The sequence below is a fragment of the Symphalangus syndactylus genome, chromosome 13, assembly GCF_028878055.3.
Source record: "Symphalangus syndactylus isolate Jambi chromosome 13, NHGRI_mSymSyn1-v2.1_pri, whole genome shotgun sequence".
Taxonomy (NCBI): Eukaryota; Metazoa; Chordata; class Mammalia; order Primates; family Hylobatidae; genus Symphalangus; species Symphalangus syndactylus.
Window position 1 is genome coordinate 100,915,008 of NC_072435.2, and position 18,151 is coordinate 100,933,158.

At 40.2% G+C, this 18,151-nt stretch overlaps 1 protein-coding gene across 1 annotated transcript in view; it reads left to right on the plus strand.

Moving 5' to 3' along the window:
- Positions 1 to 16,859, plus strand: part of C13H12orf75 (chromosome 13 C12orf75 homolog) — a 40,715-nt gene extending 23,856 nt beyond the window's left edge. The window contains exons 3-6 of the mRNA XM_055239489.2: positions 11,989 to 12,024; positions 12,797 to 12,876; positions 13,666 to 13,703; positions 16,821 to 16,859. Of these exons, the coding sequence (XP_055095464.2) occupies positions 11,989 to 12,024; positions 12,797 to 12,876; positions 13,666 to 13,670 (121 nt within the window). The 3' untranslated portion in view covers positions 13,671 to 13,703; positions 16,821 to 16,859. The remainder of the gene's footprint in view (positions 1 to 11,988; positions 12,025 to 12,796; positions 12,877 to 13,665; positions 13,704 to 16,820) is intronic.
- Positions 16,860 to 18,151: the final 1,292 nt, after the last annotated feature.

Genomic DNA, 18,151 nt, shown 5'->3' on the forward strand with positions numbered 1-18,151 from the left:
CACCTAACCATATGGCCAAAGAGCGAGAGAGGGGTGATTCCCCACAGAAAAATTGGGATGCAGTTACCAAAAAAAGGGGAGAAATTGTAAGTGGGCAAGCAGAAACAATTGGAATTTAATTGAAAACCTTTGTTTTTTGTGGATCAGTTTTTGTGTTCTTAAGTGTTGATTTAAAGTTTAAGCAATATTTATAAGAATATTATGACTATGTTTCCAATAAGAAACAGTATTAAATAAGTTGACTCAAATATAATGTTTGCTGTTGAAAATAAAAAACCATAGCTACTCAATGTAAACAATAAACAATGTAATTCAAATACTTCTTTCACTTAAAACATATAAAGTGAATTTTATTGAGATTCTTTCCTTGGCAAAGCTATTTTATTATTATGGAAGGTAGCAAATATAGAGAAAAATATTTTGGAATGAAATAACATAAAACCCATTGGCAATTTGTTTTTGTTTTTGTGTTTGGAAAAAAGAAATGATGAATCTTTTCTTTTGAGTTTCTTGGGATCCTTTATAAATTTCCCATGTCTAATGCACCCATGTCAGCTGAGCCCTCTCTGCTCCACAGAGATACAGACCTTAGGGTATCTGATGGTCTCTTTTCTCATCCGTGTAGTAGAAGGTAATGCTGTCTTCTGAGGGTGAAGAGGATGGGGTTGAAGTAGCATTGAAAAAGTCTGCATTTTGGAAGCAGAGAGACCTGTGTTTAAAATTCCCTTCACCATTTACTAGCTGTGTTACATTGTGTCCTTAGTATAATTATCTGTGAAATTGGGATAATATAATAACTGTGCAGGGTAATCATCTTCATCATCATCATTCTTACAGTAATAGCCAATCTTTACTGAGGACTGTGCACCATACACTGATTTCCAGCATTTTCTGTACATTATCTCCTTCCATACCCATGATAATCTGATGGACAGAATAATGATGTTTCATTTTACAAGTGAGGAGATGGGGAGCACAGAGAGCTGAAGTAGCTGCTGGAGGGACAGATTACAAATACAGTATATTTAATATCCTAGGAAAATGCTTGGCATTATGCTTGTTGCCCCTGGTGAATAACAGCTAGAATTATTAGTTAGTTTAAAATGTTGTTGAAAAAATTTGGCAGGGCCTCTGACATGAATACTTGATGGCAGAAGACCCAGCATATTGAGGGCCTAGCTGTGGTTGGAAATCATATATTCCCATTGGTAGCCACGATGAGATTTTCCTTAGGTTGGACCCTGTGAAATAGGAGCAGGAAGAGAGAAAGCAGATGGACGGATTCATCCAGGGATGGAGAGGAATAGGTGGTGACCAGCAAGTGCCACAGAAATACTTGACTGTAAGACACGTGCTAGGGAGAGAGGGAAGGATAGCATGAGGGGCTGATGGATAGGGAGGATGGGGAGGGATGGATGAACTGGAGCTGATGTTGCAATAAGAAAGCAGCCTTCTTGGGAATGATGGGACTATTGAAAGGAGGATTTTTTTTTTTCCTCCCTAGGGAGTGGGATTTTCTACTCTAAAATGTGGTAAAATAGTTCCAGGAACTAAGCTCCATGGAGCAGCCATGGGAGTATGTTAGCAGAGCAGCACAGAAGTTGTTGGGATAGAGGAAGTCAGCAAAATATGAGGCGAGAGGTTGGATGGGTGATTTTCACGAATTTCTTTTTTTTTTTTTTTTCAGAGTCTTGCTCTGTTGCCCAGGCTGAAGTGCAGTGGCGCTATCTCAACTCACTGCAACCTCTGCCTCCTGGGTTCAACTAATTCTCCTGCCTCAGCCTCCCAAGTAGCTGGGATTACAAGCGCGTGTCACCAAGCCCATCTGATTTTTGTATTTTTAGTAGAGTCGGGAGTTCACCATATTGGCCAGGCTGGTCTCGAATTCCTGACCTTGTGATCCGCCCGCCTTGGCCTCCCAAAGTGCTGGGTTTATAGGTGTGCCCCACTGCGCATGGCCATTTTCATGGAGTTTTAAATTGACCAAGATAAGGGTGCTTAGACAGAAAAACTTTGGGTCAGGGTCAAAATCTTTGATGCACTGGGGACAGTTATGGCAGGGTGTAGACTCCAGAGAGGAGAGGTTCTGAGTGAAAATGAAATGGCCCCACCTGTAAGAGCTCTGGGGAGATGAGGAGCATGCTGGCTTCATCTCCTGTTAGGAGAAGCTGGGATAGGTGAGAACAAGATGCATATTCTTGAGGTTTTGAGAAAAGTGGTGCCAGCAAGGAAAAGCAAAATTTCTTAAGGTAAGGAGATGAAGAGTGCACCCTTGCCTTATAGCAAATGATGCTTTTACAACCAATTCTGAAATAATTCCTAACACTGTGCGCTCCTTAGTAAGAGAATAACTAGGAGGAGAGCCAGAGAGGACAGGGAATTTGCAGTCCAGCTCTTGATCCCTTGCTTCTGGACAAAGAGAAGTTGAAAAAATTCCTTTGAAGTGAACGTTGCTCATGTTCTTCAGTTATACACTCTGGAAGAAAGAAAGGGACTAATATTGGCCAATGGGCTCATCCAGGGAGAGTGATCAAAAGAACACTGTCCAAAGAAGTTTTGAAATTGGGAAGAAATGAATGATATTAAACATAGGCCAAAACAGCCAATGGTAAAACATAATTCATTGTGTAATTAAGGGTTTGCAAGAATGGATTGAAACCACCCCAAGGAGCAGGAACCATTATGAAAACATGTTATAAAGAAAATTAAATAATTACATTTTATCTGGAGAATTGTAGTGTAGATGGAAGTAAACACAATCAATTAATAAACCTATTCCAGAAGGTTATCATGAATGGTAACTAGAAACAGATCAGGAGAGCCATGGTCTCCAGGGTTTCCATATTCAATTTTTATTGTTTACGAATCAAAATAAGTTTAGCCTCTTTAGTGACACTGCAAATAATGGAAAAAGAAAAGACTACAGGCTTTTTTTTTTTTTTTTTTGCTTTTTAGATCAGCTCTAATAAGAATAGCTGTATATTTAGAACATTTTTTCTTGATGAGTAAGTAAAAAATAAATAATTTCTTTGCCACATAACTTTGTTAGTTCTGGAAGCCTAAGGGAAGTGAGAACTTTCTGAATTTTCAGGCAAGTTGTAGCAGGGATGACTTGAGAGCTGCTGTTTCGAATGGCTGACTGCTATCTAATATTTGTCATCTGTATTTGTCCTTGATCATGACATGGTTCCATTATTTCACTGTTAAAATCTTTAGGTCACTTGGGATAGCTGTTTTATACAACCCAGAATCTAAGTAAATGTAATGATGAAAGATTTTGACTACCATATATTACTGAGGAAGAAAAAGATCCATATTTTATATATTAACTTTGAATAAGGTTTCACTTAATGAAAGTGATAGTTATTGATTAGATAAATCATAGTAATATAAAATGATTGTAAGGTTGAGGTGTTCCATGCAGATATTTGGTTTTAAATGGCATGCAAAAAATACATTAATTAAAAAAAGGCCAGGTAGGTGAAAGCCCACCCACCCCAAAGAGCAGCCACAGAGACATGGTCGTTTTGGAGGCAGCCAACCCTCCAGAACCCCAACCTACAAGAAGGCAGAGCTTATTTATGATTGGAGAGACATTCAGTGTCTCTGGTTCATTCAGAAAAAGTCTGTGACCCCAGTGTAAAACAGAATGGTGCATAACTACCTAGAGAATCTGGATCAGCACTGCTATTCACCCTGAGAAGGGTAAGAATCTGGATCAGCACTGCTATTCACCCTGAGAAGGGTAAGAAGAGCACCTGGCTGGTTTTAGTAAGTTCACAGGAAGTGAGCTACAAGTAGAATTAATAGAAACTCTGAGACAGAGGAAACCCGAAGCCATCCATCTGTAATGTTAGTTGCAGTGGTTGCCTTTGGTCAGTTGCTTTTTTTTTCTTTTCTTCTTTCTTTTTCTTGCATGCCAAGTGTCAAGCCAACTTTGGTAAGGTACATATCACTAAACAGTATCTTACTCTACAAGAGTGAGTCGTGTTTAAACCATCAACTGAGGATCTATCTTTTCAACAATCCCAAAAGATGTTCAAAGTGGGGAGGATATGAGTTACGGGGGTCACCTTGAATAACACTTGTTTCTGCAAGCAGTTTTATTAATGCTATGACTGAAAGTCTGAGTCAGAGCCCTGTGAGTGTGTGACCTTAGGCTAGGAGATGATTATGATACTCAGCGGGTGGCTTGAACCTCGACTCATTCTTTCTCCTTGATCCCCTGTTCTTTGATAAAAGAAGCTACATTTTTTGCTAACAAAAGGAGACCTGATTTTAGTTGAATGCCCAATGTATTTTCTCTGCGTGCGTGTGTGTGTATGTGTGTGTGTGTGTGTGTGTGAGAGAGAGAGAGAGAGAGAGAGAGACAGACAGACAGACAGACACAGGGTCTTGCTGTGTTGCCCAGGCAAGTGGTGCGATCATGACTCACTGTAACCTCGACCTCCCAGGCTCAGGCAGTCTTCCCATTTCAGCCTCCTGAGTAGCTGGGACTACAGGTGCAAGCCAGCATGCTTGGCTATTTTATTTTGTATTTTTTGAAGAAACAGGGTCTCCCTTTGTTGCCCCAGCTGATCTTGAACTGCTGGGCTCAAGATATCTGTCTGCCTTGGCTGCCCGAAGTGCTGAGATTACAGATGTGAGACACTGTGCTGGGCTCAGTGTATTTTTTAAACCTGGTCCAAATTGGTGAATACATGTTCTGTGGTTCTTAGGGAACGGTCTCGTGGCTTAAAAGGTTTTATAGCTGGGTGTGGTGGCGCATGTTTGGAGACCCAGCCACTCAGGAGGCTAAGGTTGGAGGATCACTTGAGCTGAGGAGTTCGAGACCAGTCTAGGCAACATAGTGAGACTCCATCTCTACAAAACCGAAAAAACATATGTTAGCCAGGTGCGGGGTGTGCGCCTGTGGTCCCAGCTACTAGGGAGGCTGAGGTGGGAGCATCGCTTGAGCCTGAGAGGTTGAGGCTGCAGTGAGCTATGATTGTGCCACTGCTCTCAAGCCTAGGCTACAGAGCAAGACCTTGTCTCAGAAAAAAAAAAACAATAATAAAAAATAAATACAAGGTTTTCCTGATAAGATGGTATTTGAGGTTATGATTAAAAAATATTTCAGTCTTACATTTTTTCAAATGTTGCATTACTTTCCACAAATTTTTCAAATGGTATAGATGAGAAGAAACAAAACATTGTCTTGATACCAGAGAAAGCAATTTACCGATAGGTTTTCAGTCATGCTTACCCTGGAAAAACAAGCTTATTACACAAGTTTATAGTAGTGGCTCGTGTGTAACTAGAAAATGGAATCACTGCTCAGTAAAATTAATGTAAATCCTTTAGTACTGGCATCCTCCAGCACTCTTTGGACTCCGGAAGTCAGTCTTCCTTCTAAGATTGGCTGTGGGCACAGCTGTAAAGCAGATGATGTTTCAACCAAACCCCAGCCCTTGGTTCCAGTCCCTTCCCTTGGGTCTTCCTTCCCCTTTCACTTCTCTAATGGACTTAATGTCTAGCATAGCTCCCCTAGCAAGAGCAGAATTTGTCTTGATGTGCCATGTGCTTGTTTCCAGATTACCCTTGATCCCTTGGTAATTTGGGCTAGTTTCTCTTCCCCTGCATCGGCACCAACGTTTGACTCCATGGTTGTGAAATTGGAGAAGTCCTGATAAGCCTCAATTCTTGGGGCCAGGCCAGAAGAGGTGGGAGGGAAACTGATAGAATTCACCTTTTACTTTTTGTTTTTAGGTGATTTGGTTTATGGCACCTGATCCCTTATCTCCTCTAACTCTGCATTTTGGTTCTCTTGGTATAAGCCTTATTTTCAAGGTTTCTTCCCCATTTATAGTAGATTAAAGGGTACTCTTTTTGTCCCCAAGTTGCTTCTCTCCCATTTTCCAGTTTTTAGTGTGTTAGCTTATGGGTGTCTGGGCATTGCTTCCTGAATTATGCCCTCCACCCCAGGAGGCTGTTATTTAGAGGTGGATTACTACTGGCTGGGCACAGTGGCTCACACCTGTAATCTCAGCACTTTGGGAGGCCAAGGTGGGCAGATCACTTGGGGTCAGGAGTTCAAGACCAGCCTGGCCAACATGGTGAGGCCCCATCTCTACTAAAAATACAAAAATTAGTCAGGCTTGGTGGTTTGTGCTTATAGTCCCAGGTACTTGGGAGGCTGAGGTAGGAGAATCGCTTGAACCTGGGAGGCGGAGGTTGCAGTGAACTGAGATCGTGCCACTGCACTCCAGTTGGGGCAACACAGCCAGACTCCTTCTCCAGAAAAAAAAAAAAGGTTACGATTATACTATGAGAGATTTATCCTGGTTGTTGTATGTCCACTTGCTCCTTTTCTATGGGAGCAAGATTATGTTTAAACTGAGTTTGTAGAGATATTTGGACCAATTAACTCCCAAAGAGTGTGATCAAGTGCAGCAGGACAGTTTGACCTCTTTTCTAGTTTCAGCCACCATGAATTGGCCTCGTCTTCACTTTATCTCCTCCAGCACAGAATAATTCAATCTCCAGGCCCTGCTCTCTGAGGGAAGATTCTAGAGGGTGAAGTCATCTTATTCCTTGCTCTTACTGATCTGCATTAGGACTGACTGCAGAAACTAGGGCCTTGCTGCCTCCTTCTGAGGACCTTCTGGGCCCTATCAGTGGCTGCTATTCTCACAAGGCTGGGGAGGGTGTGGCTCTGTGTTCTGCTCTCCCTCCCCATTTCTTTCTCTGGTTTGGGGGACAAATTTTGCAGTCCATCAGCAATCACAGCTGCAGACCATGCAGTGGTCACTGCCCTACAACTGGAGCTGTAGTGACCAGAAAAGAAAATAATCACATCCTTGGTGAAGAACGGAGTGGCTCATCCAGGAGCTTATGTGGCTGTGGATGTTCTGGCCTGAGCATGACCATTTCCAGCAAGACATTGTGGATCCTCAGGGCTGAAGAAGGACCAGACACTATTTTTATAACTTCTGAAACCTGACAGAAATCTACGTGTGCCTACAGTGATGTGTATCTGTAAATGTAAAATTTATTTGCCTTTGATTTGAATGACATAAGCTACCTGTGGGCATCTCAGTTACCCCATGCCCATCAGAAGCTCCTTTTGGCACTTACATGTCTGAGAAAATATTGACAAATGAATTATTATAATTATTATTTCTTGAGACGGGGCCTTGCTCTTTCACCCAGGCTGGAGTGCGGTGGCATGATCTCAGCTTACTGCAACCACTGTCTCCTGGGCTCAGGTGAACATCTGGGTTGCCTCATCTTAGATCTTTTTTTTTTTTGAGACTGAGTCACTCTCTGTCACCCATCCTGGAGTGCAATGGCGCGATCTCGGCTCACTGCAACCTCCGCCTCCCAGGATCAAGCAATTCTCCTGCCGCAGCCTCCTGAGTAGCTGAAATAACAGGCACACACCACCATGCCCAGTTAATTTCTGTATTTTTAGTAGAGACGGGGTTTTGCCATGTTGGCCAGGCTAGTCTGGAACTCCTGACCTCACGTGATCCGCCCGCCTTGGCCTCCCAAAGTGCTGGGATTAAAGGTGTGAGCCACTGCGCCTGCCCTGTAGATCATTTTAAGGAATCAATGTACCTTTTTCCCTCACAAGAGGGAGGCTCGTGTGATCCTCCCACTGCTGCCTCCTGTAGCTGGGACCACAGGCGCACACCACCACACCTGGCTAATTTTATTTTCTGTGTTCTTAGTAGAGACGAGGTCTTGCCATGTTGCCGAGGCTGAAATTATTAAGGCAGGTAAAATCTTTCAAAATAAGGAGTTTTGTAAGGGGGGAAAAGGTATGTTGATTCCTTAAAATGGGTTGCAGATGGGGCAGCCCTGATGTTTTGATAGCTAGGGCATTATTCAACACTTGAGAACTTGAGAACAAGGATTCAAATCCTAAAGACTTAAAGTTTCTTGTAAAAGTGTTGAGTGATAAAATAAATTTAACATCCCAGTTTTGAACAGCCAGAGGATAATGTCCACTTCTTTTACCAAAAAACGACCTTTAGGGAAATGAGTCCCCCCAGCAGAAGTTGTGCTTTTTGGGCTTTTTAGACTGTGGAGCCTACAAACCTAATAACCTGAGGCAATTGCATTGGCCTATCAGGAGCTTTGGCTTAACATGTCTGGGCCTTCCTTTTACCAGGCGTCTATATTGCTGTGTATTGACCCATTTTTCTTCCTTATGTTGAAGCTTGTGCAGTTGGGGCAGGACCACACCACCCCAGCAGGTAGGATGCTGTGTCCCCTTGAACATTGGCAGGACAGCATTTGGTTCTCTCCCCAGGCAGCTCAACACAATGGCTTGGACCTATCCTTCCACAGGAAGAGTTGGTTTAGACCAACCACCGCTTTCTGATTTAACCTTAGTCTGGACCTGGTTGTCCAGATGAATAGATTCTAATGTTAACTGCTCATCAGAACAACCTTTGCACCTGCATAAAAATGACTTATGTGGCAATTTGACAAGATCTGCAAAGATTGATGGTCCCTGGCAGCTGTTAGAGGTTGTTTCTCATGCTGATGAAACAGACTAGGACTCTTCTACCATCTTGTTTCCGACTTTTCTTGAGTGGGATGATAAAAATTGGAGAGCTCCTTTGGGAGGCCAAGGTGGGTGGATCATGAGGTCAGGAGATTGAGACCATCCTGGCTAACACGGTGAAACCCCGTCTCTACTAAAAATACAAAAAATTAGCCGGGTGTGGTGGCGGGCGCCTGTAGTCCCAGCTACTCGGGAGGCTGAGGCAGGAGAATGGCGTGAACCGAGGAGGCGGAGCTTGCAGTGAGCTGAGATTGCGCCACTGCACTCCAGCCTGGGCAACAGAGCAAGACTCCGTCTCAAAAAAAAAAAAAAAATTTGGAGAGCGCCAGCTGCGGGAAGGTGCATGTTTATCTAATGCAAATTAGCATGGGCCTACAGCGTATGAAGCAGGAATTAGGATCACACAAATCTGGGTTTGAATTCTGGCTCTACGATTTAGCTTCGTAACTTCAGTCATGCTACTCAGTTTTTCATTTTTAAAATGTGAGTAGTACTGGTCTTGCAAGATTGTATGAGGATTAAATGAACTAATATAATAGGATTAGCAAAGTGTCTAGTATAGTTACACAATCAGGTTGAGAGATGGGGTGATGGTCAAAGCTTTTGCAAAAGCAGTAAGGAGGTGTATTGCCCACTTTAGGAGAAGCCACTACGTTGGTCTTTCACAGGAAGTGTTTTTGACTTTGACATTTTTCTACCTGAGAAGCAGAGTGGTGAATGAGAATGTGGAGCATGACTTTGGTGCCAGATGGATGGGGGTATGGATGTTGGTCATGCTTGTTAGTCGTGTATGTTTATTAATTACATGGCTTTCTGCACATGGTTCCTCAGGCCTAGGCCCTCAGAGCTGTTGTGAGGAATAGCCTGGATGCACGTGCAGTGTCCTGCACTGTGCCTGACACACAGGAGGGACTCATGAATGACACCATTGTACCCACGGAGTCCTGGTCTCTAGTCCTAGTGCTGTAGAATAACTGTTGGTGGAAGGAATGGATGAAGTGGCAGTCTTATACATGGGAGTGTGTATGCAAAGGCAGGCTTTACAACGTATTGGAAGGTTTAAAAGAGTGGACATCTGGCTGGGCGCGGTGGCTCACACCTGTAATCCCAGCACTTTAGGAGGCTGAGGTGGGCTGATCACGAGGTCAGGAGATCAAGACCATCCTGGCCAACATGTTGAAACCCCATCTCTACTAAAAATACAAAAATTAGCTGAGCGTGGTGGGACGTGCCTGGAATCGCAGCTACTCGGGAGGCTGAGGCAGGAGAATCACTTGAACCAGGGAGTCAGAGGTTGCAGTGAGCCGAAATTGCGCCACTGCACTACAGCCTGGCAACTGAGCAAGACTCCATCTCAAAAAAAAAAAAAAAAAAAAATAGAGTGGACATCTTATAAGTCTTTATAGGTGGTATTTTTAAAGATTTGGCATTATATCTGAAGCTTAATTTATTATCCAATAAATATCGCAACTGCATTATCACTTCCTGCCAGTTATACATGTAAGGTTGTTGATTAATTTTATAATGGAGAACACAGATTGAGTTTTAAGATATTGAATAATTTAATAGGAGAAAGTAAATGACTGTTTTCTTACATTTGGGAAAGTGAAAATATGTTTTAAAACCTTGAATATATCCTTAAGCACAGTTAAGCAAAAGGGGAAAGAATTAAAATAAATGGATATATAAATGGATATGAAAAGAATAGTTGTGGCAGGAAATGTGTGTCATAAGCTACCAGTTACATACAGGTTCAAGTGATTTCATGAGAAGGTGAATCACTCAGGACCAAAGTAAACAGTTCTTATCAGAACTTATCTTGAACAAGTTTGTCCTCATCATTTCTCCATTATCTATGCTAAAGGATTATAAATCCATTTTAATTAAAAGTAGTGAACAACTCTTTCTTATACCACATCAATAAGCATAACACCATTAGTATGACTTTGACACTTTTGAATTAAAAAACGATCCAGCATTAACAAGAGGTAAATGAAGCTGATAACCATCTAGTGAATTTAGGTTATATGCTCAGTTGGATAAATTAGGTCTCAAGATGGATTTTGCATTCTCTTCCAGTATTAGCTGTTCATGGCCAGCGTTCACCAGATAATTATTAAATCTACACTTTCCTTCTTTATAGACTTGGACTTACTGGCTGTTGTGATAAAGCAAAAATCTTGTGCACATATACAGTCACATTTGAAATATTCACGACTTTTAAGTGGGTAAAATCATAGTTAGACAATCTCTGAATCAGAAGAGTCAATGACGTTTAGATGTTTGCAGTCTGCTTTTTTCTCAACTGAAGCCCCTTAGCGTTACAAGTTGAATTCAGCCAGATACATTGGAATCTTGTTGAATTTTTTTTTTCTTTCAGAAAAGCAACTTATGTATGCCAACTAGTGCTTCAAGGAAAGTGTCCTGATTCTCTTAGAAATATGCTAAGGAATTCTGGTAGAATATGGACTCCTTTTTTTTTTTTTTTGAGACTAAGTATCCCTCTGTTGCTGAAGCTGGAGTGTAATGGCATGATCTCTGCTCACTGCAACCTCCACCTCCCAGGTTCAAGGATTCCTGTGCCTCAGCCTCCTGAGTAGCTGGGACTACAGGTGTCAGCATGCCTGGCTAATTTTTATATTTTTAGTAGAGATGGGGTTTCACCATGTTGGCCAAGCTGGTCTCGAACTCCTGACCTCAGGTGATCCGCCTACCTCGGCCTCTCAAAGTGCTGGGATTACAGGCATGAGCCACCGTGCTCGGCTTGGATTCCTCTTAATGCAAGGAGAGAAGCTGTGCATTTTAAAGTAGTGATCCCCTCTAAATGTGTCCTTTTAAACATTTCTCCCTATATTTGCAGTAGATCATGTATGAAATGGCTCATGTTTCTAGATAAAAAAAATCAAATAGGCATTAACTCTTCTTGCACTGAAGAAATCTTTCAGTACCTATAGTTGTGCCACTGAAGTGTCATAAGAGATCTAAAATCATGTATTAGGACTGGAAGAGACCTGAGGGGTCATCTGGTCAACCAGCTTATTTTACAAATGAGACACAGGCTGGCAGCTCGCCCACAGCCTGTCTGTCGCACAGGGAGTGGGTGGTACACACAAGGCGGTAACTCAGGCTTCTTTCCAATTTCAGCTGCCCTCAGTCTTCCATTTCATTTGGCAGTTGTACATGTTGGCATTTGCTGGATTCACACATTTTGGTTTGTAGAAAATTACCAAGTTTTAATGTATGAACGAGTGAGGTGAAGGCAGAATATTGTCACAGAAACACTTGATGGATAGTTTTGCTCCTCTGCTTAAGTCTGAGGGAAACATTTGAAGTAAAATTGACTTTAACTCAGTAGTCCCTTTTTCTCATAACCAAAAATGAAGTCCCCGACTATGTAACCACGTGTCTCATAGCAAATGTTTCTGACCTTTTAGAACAGAAGAATCCATAACAGAAGATGACAAGAGGAGGTATGTTTGGTATTGCAGCTGGCTTTAGTTTGAATGGTTTTGGCCATACCTCATGGATTTAACACACTGTAGCATATTCCCAATAACACAGATTCCGCCAGGAAAACTATTGGCACAGAGAATACAGGTAGGGGCATATGGTCTGAAAAAGAACTTGCCCAGGATTCATCATCTTTGCTTCTTCCAAGCAAAGTTGGTTTTTGTCCTATGCATGTGGCATGTGCTAATTTTCATCCTGTGACCTTTGGGTGTGCTCTTCTCCCTAACTGGACGGCTTCCCTTCATTCTCTCAGCCTTCCCTGTCCTCCTACTTCTCTGATTAACTGCACTCCACCCTCATTTCTCTCTTGCTGTCTCTGCCCTCATTTTGTATCTCTCTGTTAGTAAGATATCTTTGTGTGTCCATAATACCTAATATCATACCATGTTGACCACTCTGAATTATTGATAAATGCTAACTGTAACATGTCACTGTATGATATTTAATACTATACTAAATTGTAACATCCCAAATTCTTTTCTTCTTTCTCATTACAAGTAAAATATCTAAAAATTCTACTAACGCAATACATCTTTCTTTTTTTTTAAAAAAAGCTTCTTTTTAACCTACCAAACCAATTATATTCCCAAGGGCCATAAAATTCTAGATTCTACTTTTGAAAAATCATGAGTTATTTTAATAATTATATAATTGTTTGGAGTACTCCATGCTTCTGTTGCTTCCTGTAAATAGATAGTACCATTTAAATTGGTTTGATTTCTTTTTATCAAGAAACTATGGAGGAGTATATGTTGGCCTACCATCTGAAGCTGTCAGTATGGTGTCCAGTCAAACAAAGACGGTTCGGAAAAGTAAGTAAAATCACGTGCTGTTGATTTTCCCTAATTATTTATTTTTATGTTTTATGAAAAAGCATGAAATTTATATTTCAGCTTACTCGACTCAACCTATGTATTGGCTGCAGTGAACCATGTATAAGTACTGTCTGTTCATTGCAGTCATTGGTTGAAATGGCCACCCACATGGGAAGAAGAATTCCAGAGCATAATTTAGCTTTTATTTGTGGTTATGCTCCATATTTTTAATTTCTTGTTAGGTTTAGCAATGATCAGTGTGAAAACGAAAGCTAATATTTATGTAAGTTTATGGCATTTTCATAGAACAGAAAGGTAAATTTCTGTAATATAAGATGACTGACTGATAAGCAATCTGCTGTTTAAAGGAAAAATAATTGCCTATTGCATAATTAAATGAAATGAGGCTTCATTTTCTGAGTTTTAATAGCAATTATGGGGCCATTGAAGTCCTTTTGACTAATAGGCACCTTTTGACTGATAGATAGCTTCTTGCTGAAGGCAATTTTTAAGCGAGGCTCATGGTAAACAATGCTGATTTATAAAACCACTCTACAATGTATTGTCTGATGTATAGTTTTAAATGACTATTAATATGTTCACTTTATACACAAGGCTGTATTACATTATTTTTAACATACTATGTTTGTTCCTCATTGTTCTTTCTGTACTTTGTGATTTAGACTAGCAAATACATATATGTCATTACTGTTTAAAGTTCTATAGAAAATTAGAATATGCTATTCGTACTCTGAACATTTAACTTTTCTTAATTTTCTCTTTAAGATTAGAAGAAAATAACATCATGACTCAAGAATCAAGAGGTGCTGTATATTTTTCTAAATAATTCTATATATTTAGACTTGTTGATGAATGGACTGTAGATATTATTTGCTCTATATTTCTAAGAAATCTTGAACTTTGCAATTTAAAGGAGGGGTTTCATCCTATGGAATTGTGAGTGTTTTATTGCAAAGAGGTGAATAATCAGATCAATTTTCTTTCAGCTACTTTTTTTCATTTCATTTTGTTAAAAATGAATATTTATTTAATAAGAGCAAGCTAAGTGTCTCCCGAAAACATTGAGATTTCACCCTTCTTCATTGTAGAAATCTTTGAGGGCCTAGGACTTGAGAAATGACAGGGAGAGACCAGAGAGGCTAGAACTGGGAATTAGATTAGAATCGATTTTAAGTGGTATTAGCCAGTGGTTAATATACAGAGAGGAGATGTGTCAGTACCAGAACTCCAGCAGAGATGGGCAATCGATCAATTAAGTCCCAAACACTTAATATTGATTCTAATCTAACCGAACAGAGATGTAGTTACGCAGGAAGGAATAGTAAGAATCAGAGAATAAGTTAACAGATTGGTTTTACAAAACACGTTCAGTATGGACATGGCGAAGAGCTAGGAGTTGGAATTATAATAAGACAACAAGAACAAGGACAAGAGAAAAATAGCTTTCATTTATTAACTACCCTGCATACCAGTCTCTAAAATACATGGAGCAGCATTTCCATACAGACAAAGAATCTTAGTTCACTGGGTCCACCAAGGGTCCAACACACATTCCATGCTGGGCTTCCCACTGTATTTCACTCCTGGTGAATGACACCCAACCTCTTTTGAAGCCTCCAGTGATTAGGAATGTCCTATCTCCTGAGATAGCCTATTCTATTCTGGAAGTCAGGTTGCCTTGGTTATGAATTCAGGCTCTCATTTACTAGCTGGGCACGTTCCTTCCCCTTAATGACCTCAGTTTTGTTATCTGAAAAATGGAGCCAATACTTAGACTGAAGAGTTGTTGTTAGGATTAAATATGAAATAAATGTTAGCATCTGCTATAATCGTCATCGCCACCTTACTATTAATTTTTTTAATAACCAGAATCTAACCGTTGGCAGACCGAAAACAAGACTGATTTGATACTGAACCAACTTCTTGCCCAGGGCCAGTACTGGATTTGCTGTTTGGGATGGGGTGGGATTACAGACTGATTTCACAGGTAGAGACAAACAAGCTTTCTTGCTAGAGAAAGGAGACGCAGAAACTGTAACCAGTTTCTTCCTGACAAGAACTAGAACAATCTTTTGGTAGCTATTTCTTTGAAGATTTGCTCATCAAGGCAACATTTTGAAGTTTTATCCCCTCCTAACCATGAACAGAGGGTATTCGGTTTCTTTTTGGGAAGTCACTGGAGAGTTTCCATTACTAGTATTTTTAACATAGTTCTAGCCCTCCATATAGATTTCTGAGTTCTCTGCTAGTTTTCTCCCATGCAGAAGTACTTTTATTTGTATCAAATAGAAAAGATAAGTTGAAACCAAGAATATACTGCTGTTTACCCTCCTGGAAACAGAATGTATTTCAAAAAGCATAGAAATAGAGTGGAAAGAGGTGCTGTCTAGATAGCCATCAGGAGACTGGGCAGCTCTGCTACCAACACAGAACTAAGATGGGTCCCTTAACTTCCCTCAGCTTGTCTCAACCACAGTTTTCTCATGGGAGTGTGAGACATGATGATTGCTCACCCTTGTGGGTGGATCTGAAGTTCACCACTAACACTTTAGCAATAATCCTGGTGAGCAAGCTCATATAATTTTAGGCAGCTGGCTAAAACATTTCTTACTGTTCATGGCTGTAAATATATAGTATTTTATTGCCACCCCACTCTCTCCTCAATTTTCCCCAATCTTTAACTCTTTCTTTTTTTTTCTGTTACCCTTACATTTTATTTATTTACTTTTATTTTTATTTTACTTTAAATTCTGGGATACATGTGCTGAACGTGCAGGCTTGTTACATAGGTAAACATGTGCCATGGTGGTTTGCTGCATCTATCAACCCGTCTTCTAGGTTTTAAGCCCCACATGCATTAGGTATTTGTCCTAATGCTCTCCCTCCCCTTTCCCCCCACCCCCCAACAGGCCCCTCTGTGTGATGTTCCCCTCCCTGTGTCCATGTATTCTCACTGTTCAGCTCCCATTTATGAGTGAGAACATGCGGCATTTAGCTGTCTCTAAACAATTAGTTTGATCCTAGTCTTTCTGTAGCCTCCTTTGAATTATTTGAAAAGTTTTCTTAGTTGACAGGCTGCCCATTTTCCTTAGATGCTAAGCATCCATTGTGGTCCTTATCTGTGGCATGTCTGAACTCATGGCTTTCTAGGCCTTAGTTGTTGGGCAGAAACCCTGGTGAGATGACTTCAGAAAAGAGATATTTCATGGAAAGGATTGGAGACACTTTTGTTGTTGTTGTTTGTTTGTTTGTTTTTTACGTAACATGTAGACTCTCTCTGAACTAAATGCACTCAGTGACCAAAGTTCAAAGTTGATTTGGTTTGGTTGATTTTGAAACAAATTGAGGAATGATTTCAGAATCCCTTAAAATTACTTATGTCAGGATGCAAATGTGTAGTTTCTTCTGCAGATGACCCTAGGGTGAAAGTTATGCCCACTTAGATGTGCAGAGTACTTCCAGCACAGGGCCTTAAGTGATGGTGCTCAGATGACAATGGATGGCCTGGCTGCATCAGAATCCCATGGGGGAGTGCCATGTAATGTGGAGGCCTAGGCTGTCCCAGGAGGTTTGGACCAAGTGGGGAAGGGATGGAATTGTGACCGAACAGTCTCTGTTTTTAATTTGGATGATGTTAATATACATGCAGCTAGGTTTGGGCATTGCTTATCAAGATGTATTTTAATTGTAAGTTTGTAAGTTTCTTTTCCTACCCAACTTTTGCCTCTTTATATAATTATCATCAGTGCTTAGCTCTACACTGGCCACATAAGTCTTAAATTAATATTGGGTGAATATTAAATAGGTGCTTTACATAAAAGAAAGTCAGTAAATAACTTGTAGGCTTAAGGCTAATACATTTTTTAACCTAAGTTGTACCCGTTTGATCACTCTTTTCTCCTCTTCTGTTGTCTCCTTAGCTTGCTCATCAATTTGGAAGGAATTTGGCTCCGTGGGACATTGTAATGTGCACAGACATTTCCAAGGAAATTCTAAACAGTCACCCTTCCCTTTTGCATTCCCCCAAATCTTAAGTGTGTATGTAAAACCCTGGGTACATATTGTTGTGGTAATAGAAGGGAATTGGTTAAACAGTACATTTGTTTATGGAACTTTCTGTGGCCACCTACGAAAGACAAGTTAACAAACTGTCATGGAGGCTGTTGTTGCCCAGCCAGGGCCGCTGCATTTGACAACATTTCCACCCTGGCCACTCAACACATTTCATGGAAGTCATGTCTTTTCACTGATACTTTTTTGATAGTTTTTATATAACAAAATCCTTATTCTATTTATAACTTAAGATGATAAGGCACTATAAATGAATGACCTAAAATAATATATTTGTCTATTATCTTTCGCTATTTCTACTTCACTTTAATTTTTAGCTGTAAAATTGGTAAATGGATTCTTACAACTATCTCTTTCCATTTTTTACTATTTGGTTATCAAATTTCATTTAAGTGTCCGAATTTCCTTTTTAGGAACAATGTGTATTCATTGCAATATTTAAAAATAAACTCAAATTTGCATGCCATATGCACATTTTGATTACATTTTTATTTTCTTTCATGAAAGGCATGTGCAACTACAAATACTTCATAGTCATTTGGGTTGCTCATTCTACATCACGACGTCTCATCATATTTATAACTGCTTTCAAGGACTTGTGATGGATGGTTAGTGGGATATCTGGAAATTAATTTGATAATGAGTTGTGTATCTACTTAGTATTGCAATGTAAGTTACTCAATTTACCAATGTATTTCAACAATTAAAATGTTTTTATCCCTCTTCACTTACATTTCTTAATTATTTTTCAAAAGAACACTTTAAAGAAGTCACACATGGCATTGTGATGTATAGATACAGTATATAAACATATAAAGATAATAATGTATAAGTAGATTGCTATGAAAAACCAAAGTTTTTCACAGGAAGAAAGGCATTATCTTATATATTTGGTCTATATGACAACCACAGGAACATCAAATTGATAAAAAATTTCAAAGCTAAGAATTACCAAGAAATTATCCTGATACACACATTCCTGTCTCATGTTCATAAGTCCGTAATGGTATTTAGGTGGAATATCAGCAGTTTGTCCTGTTAGGGATAACAGATAGACTGACTTTTTTTTTTTTTTTTTGAAATGGAGTCTTGCTCTGTCTCCCAGGCTAGAGTGCAATGGCGTGATCTCGGCTCACTGCAACCTCTGCCTTCTGGGCCCAAGCGATTCTCCTGCCTTAGC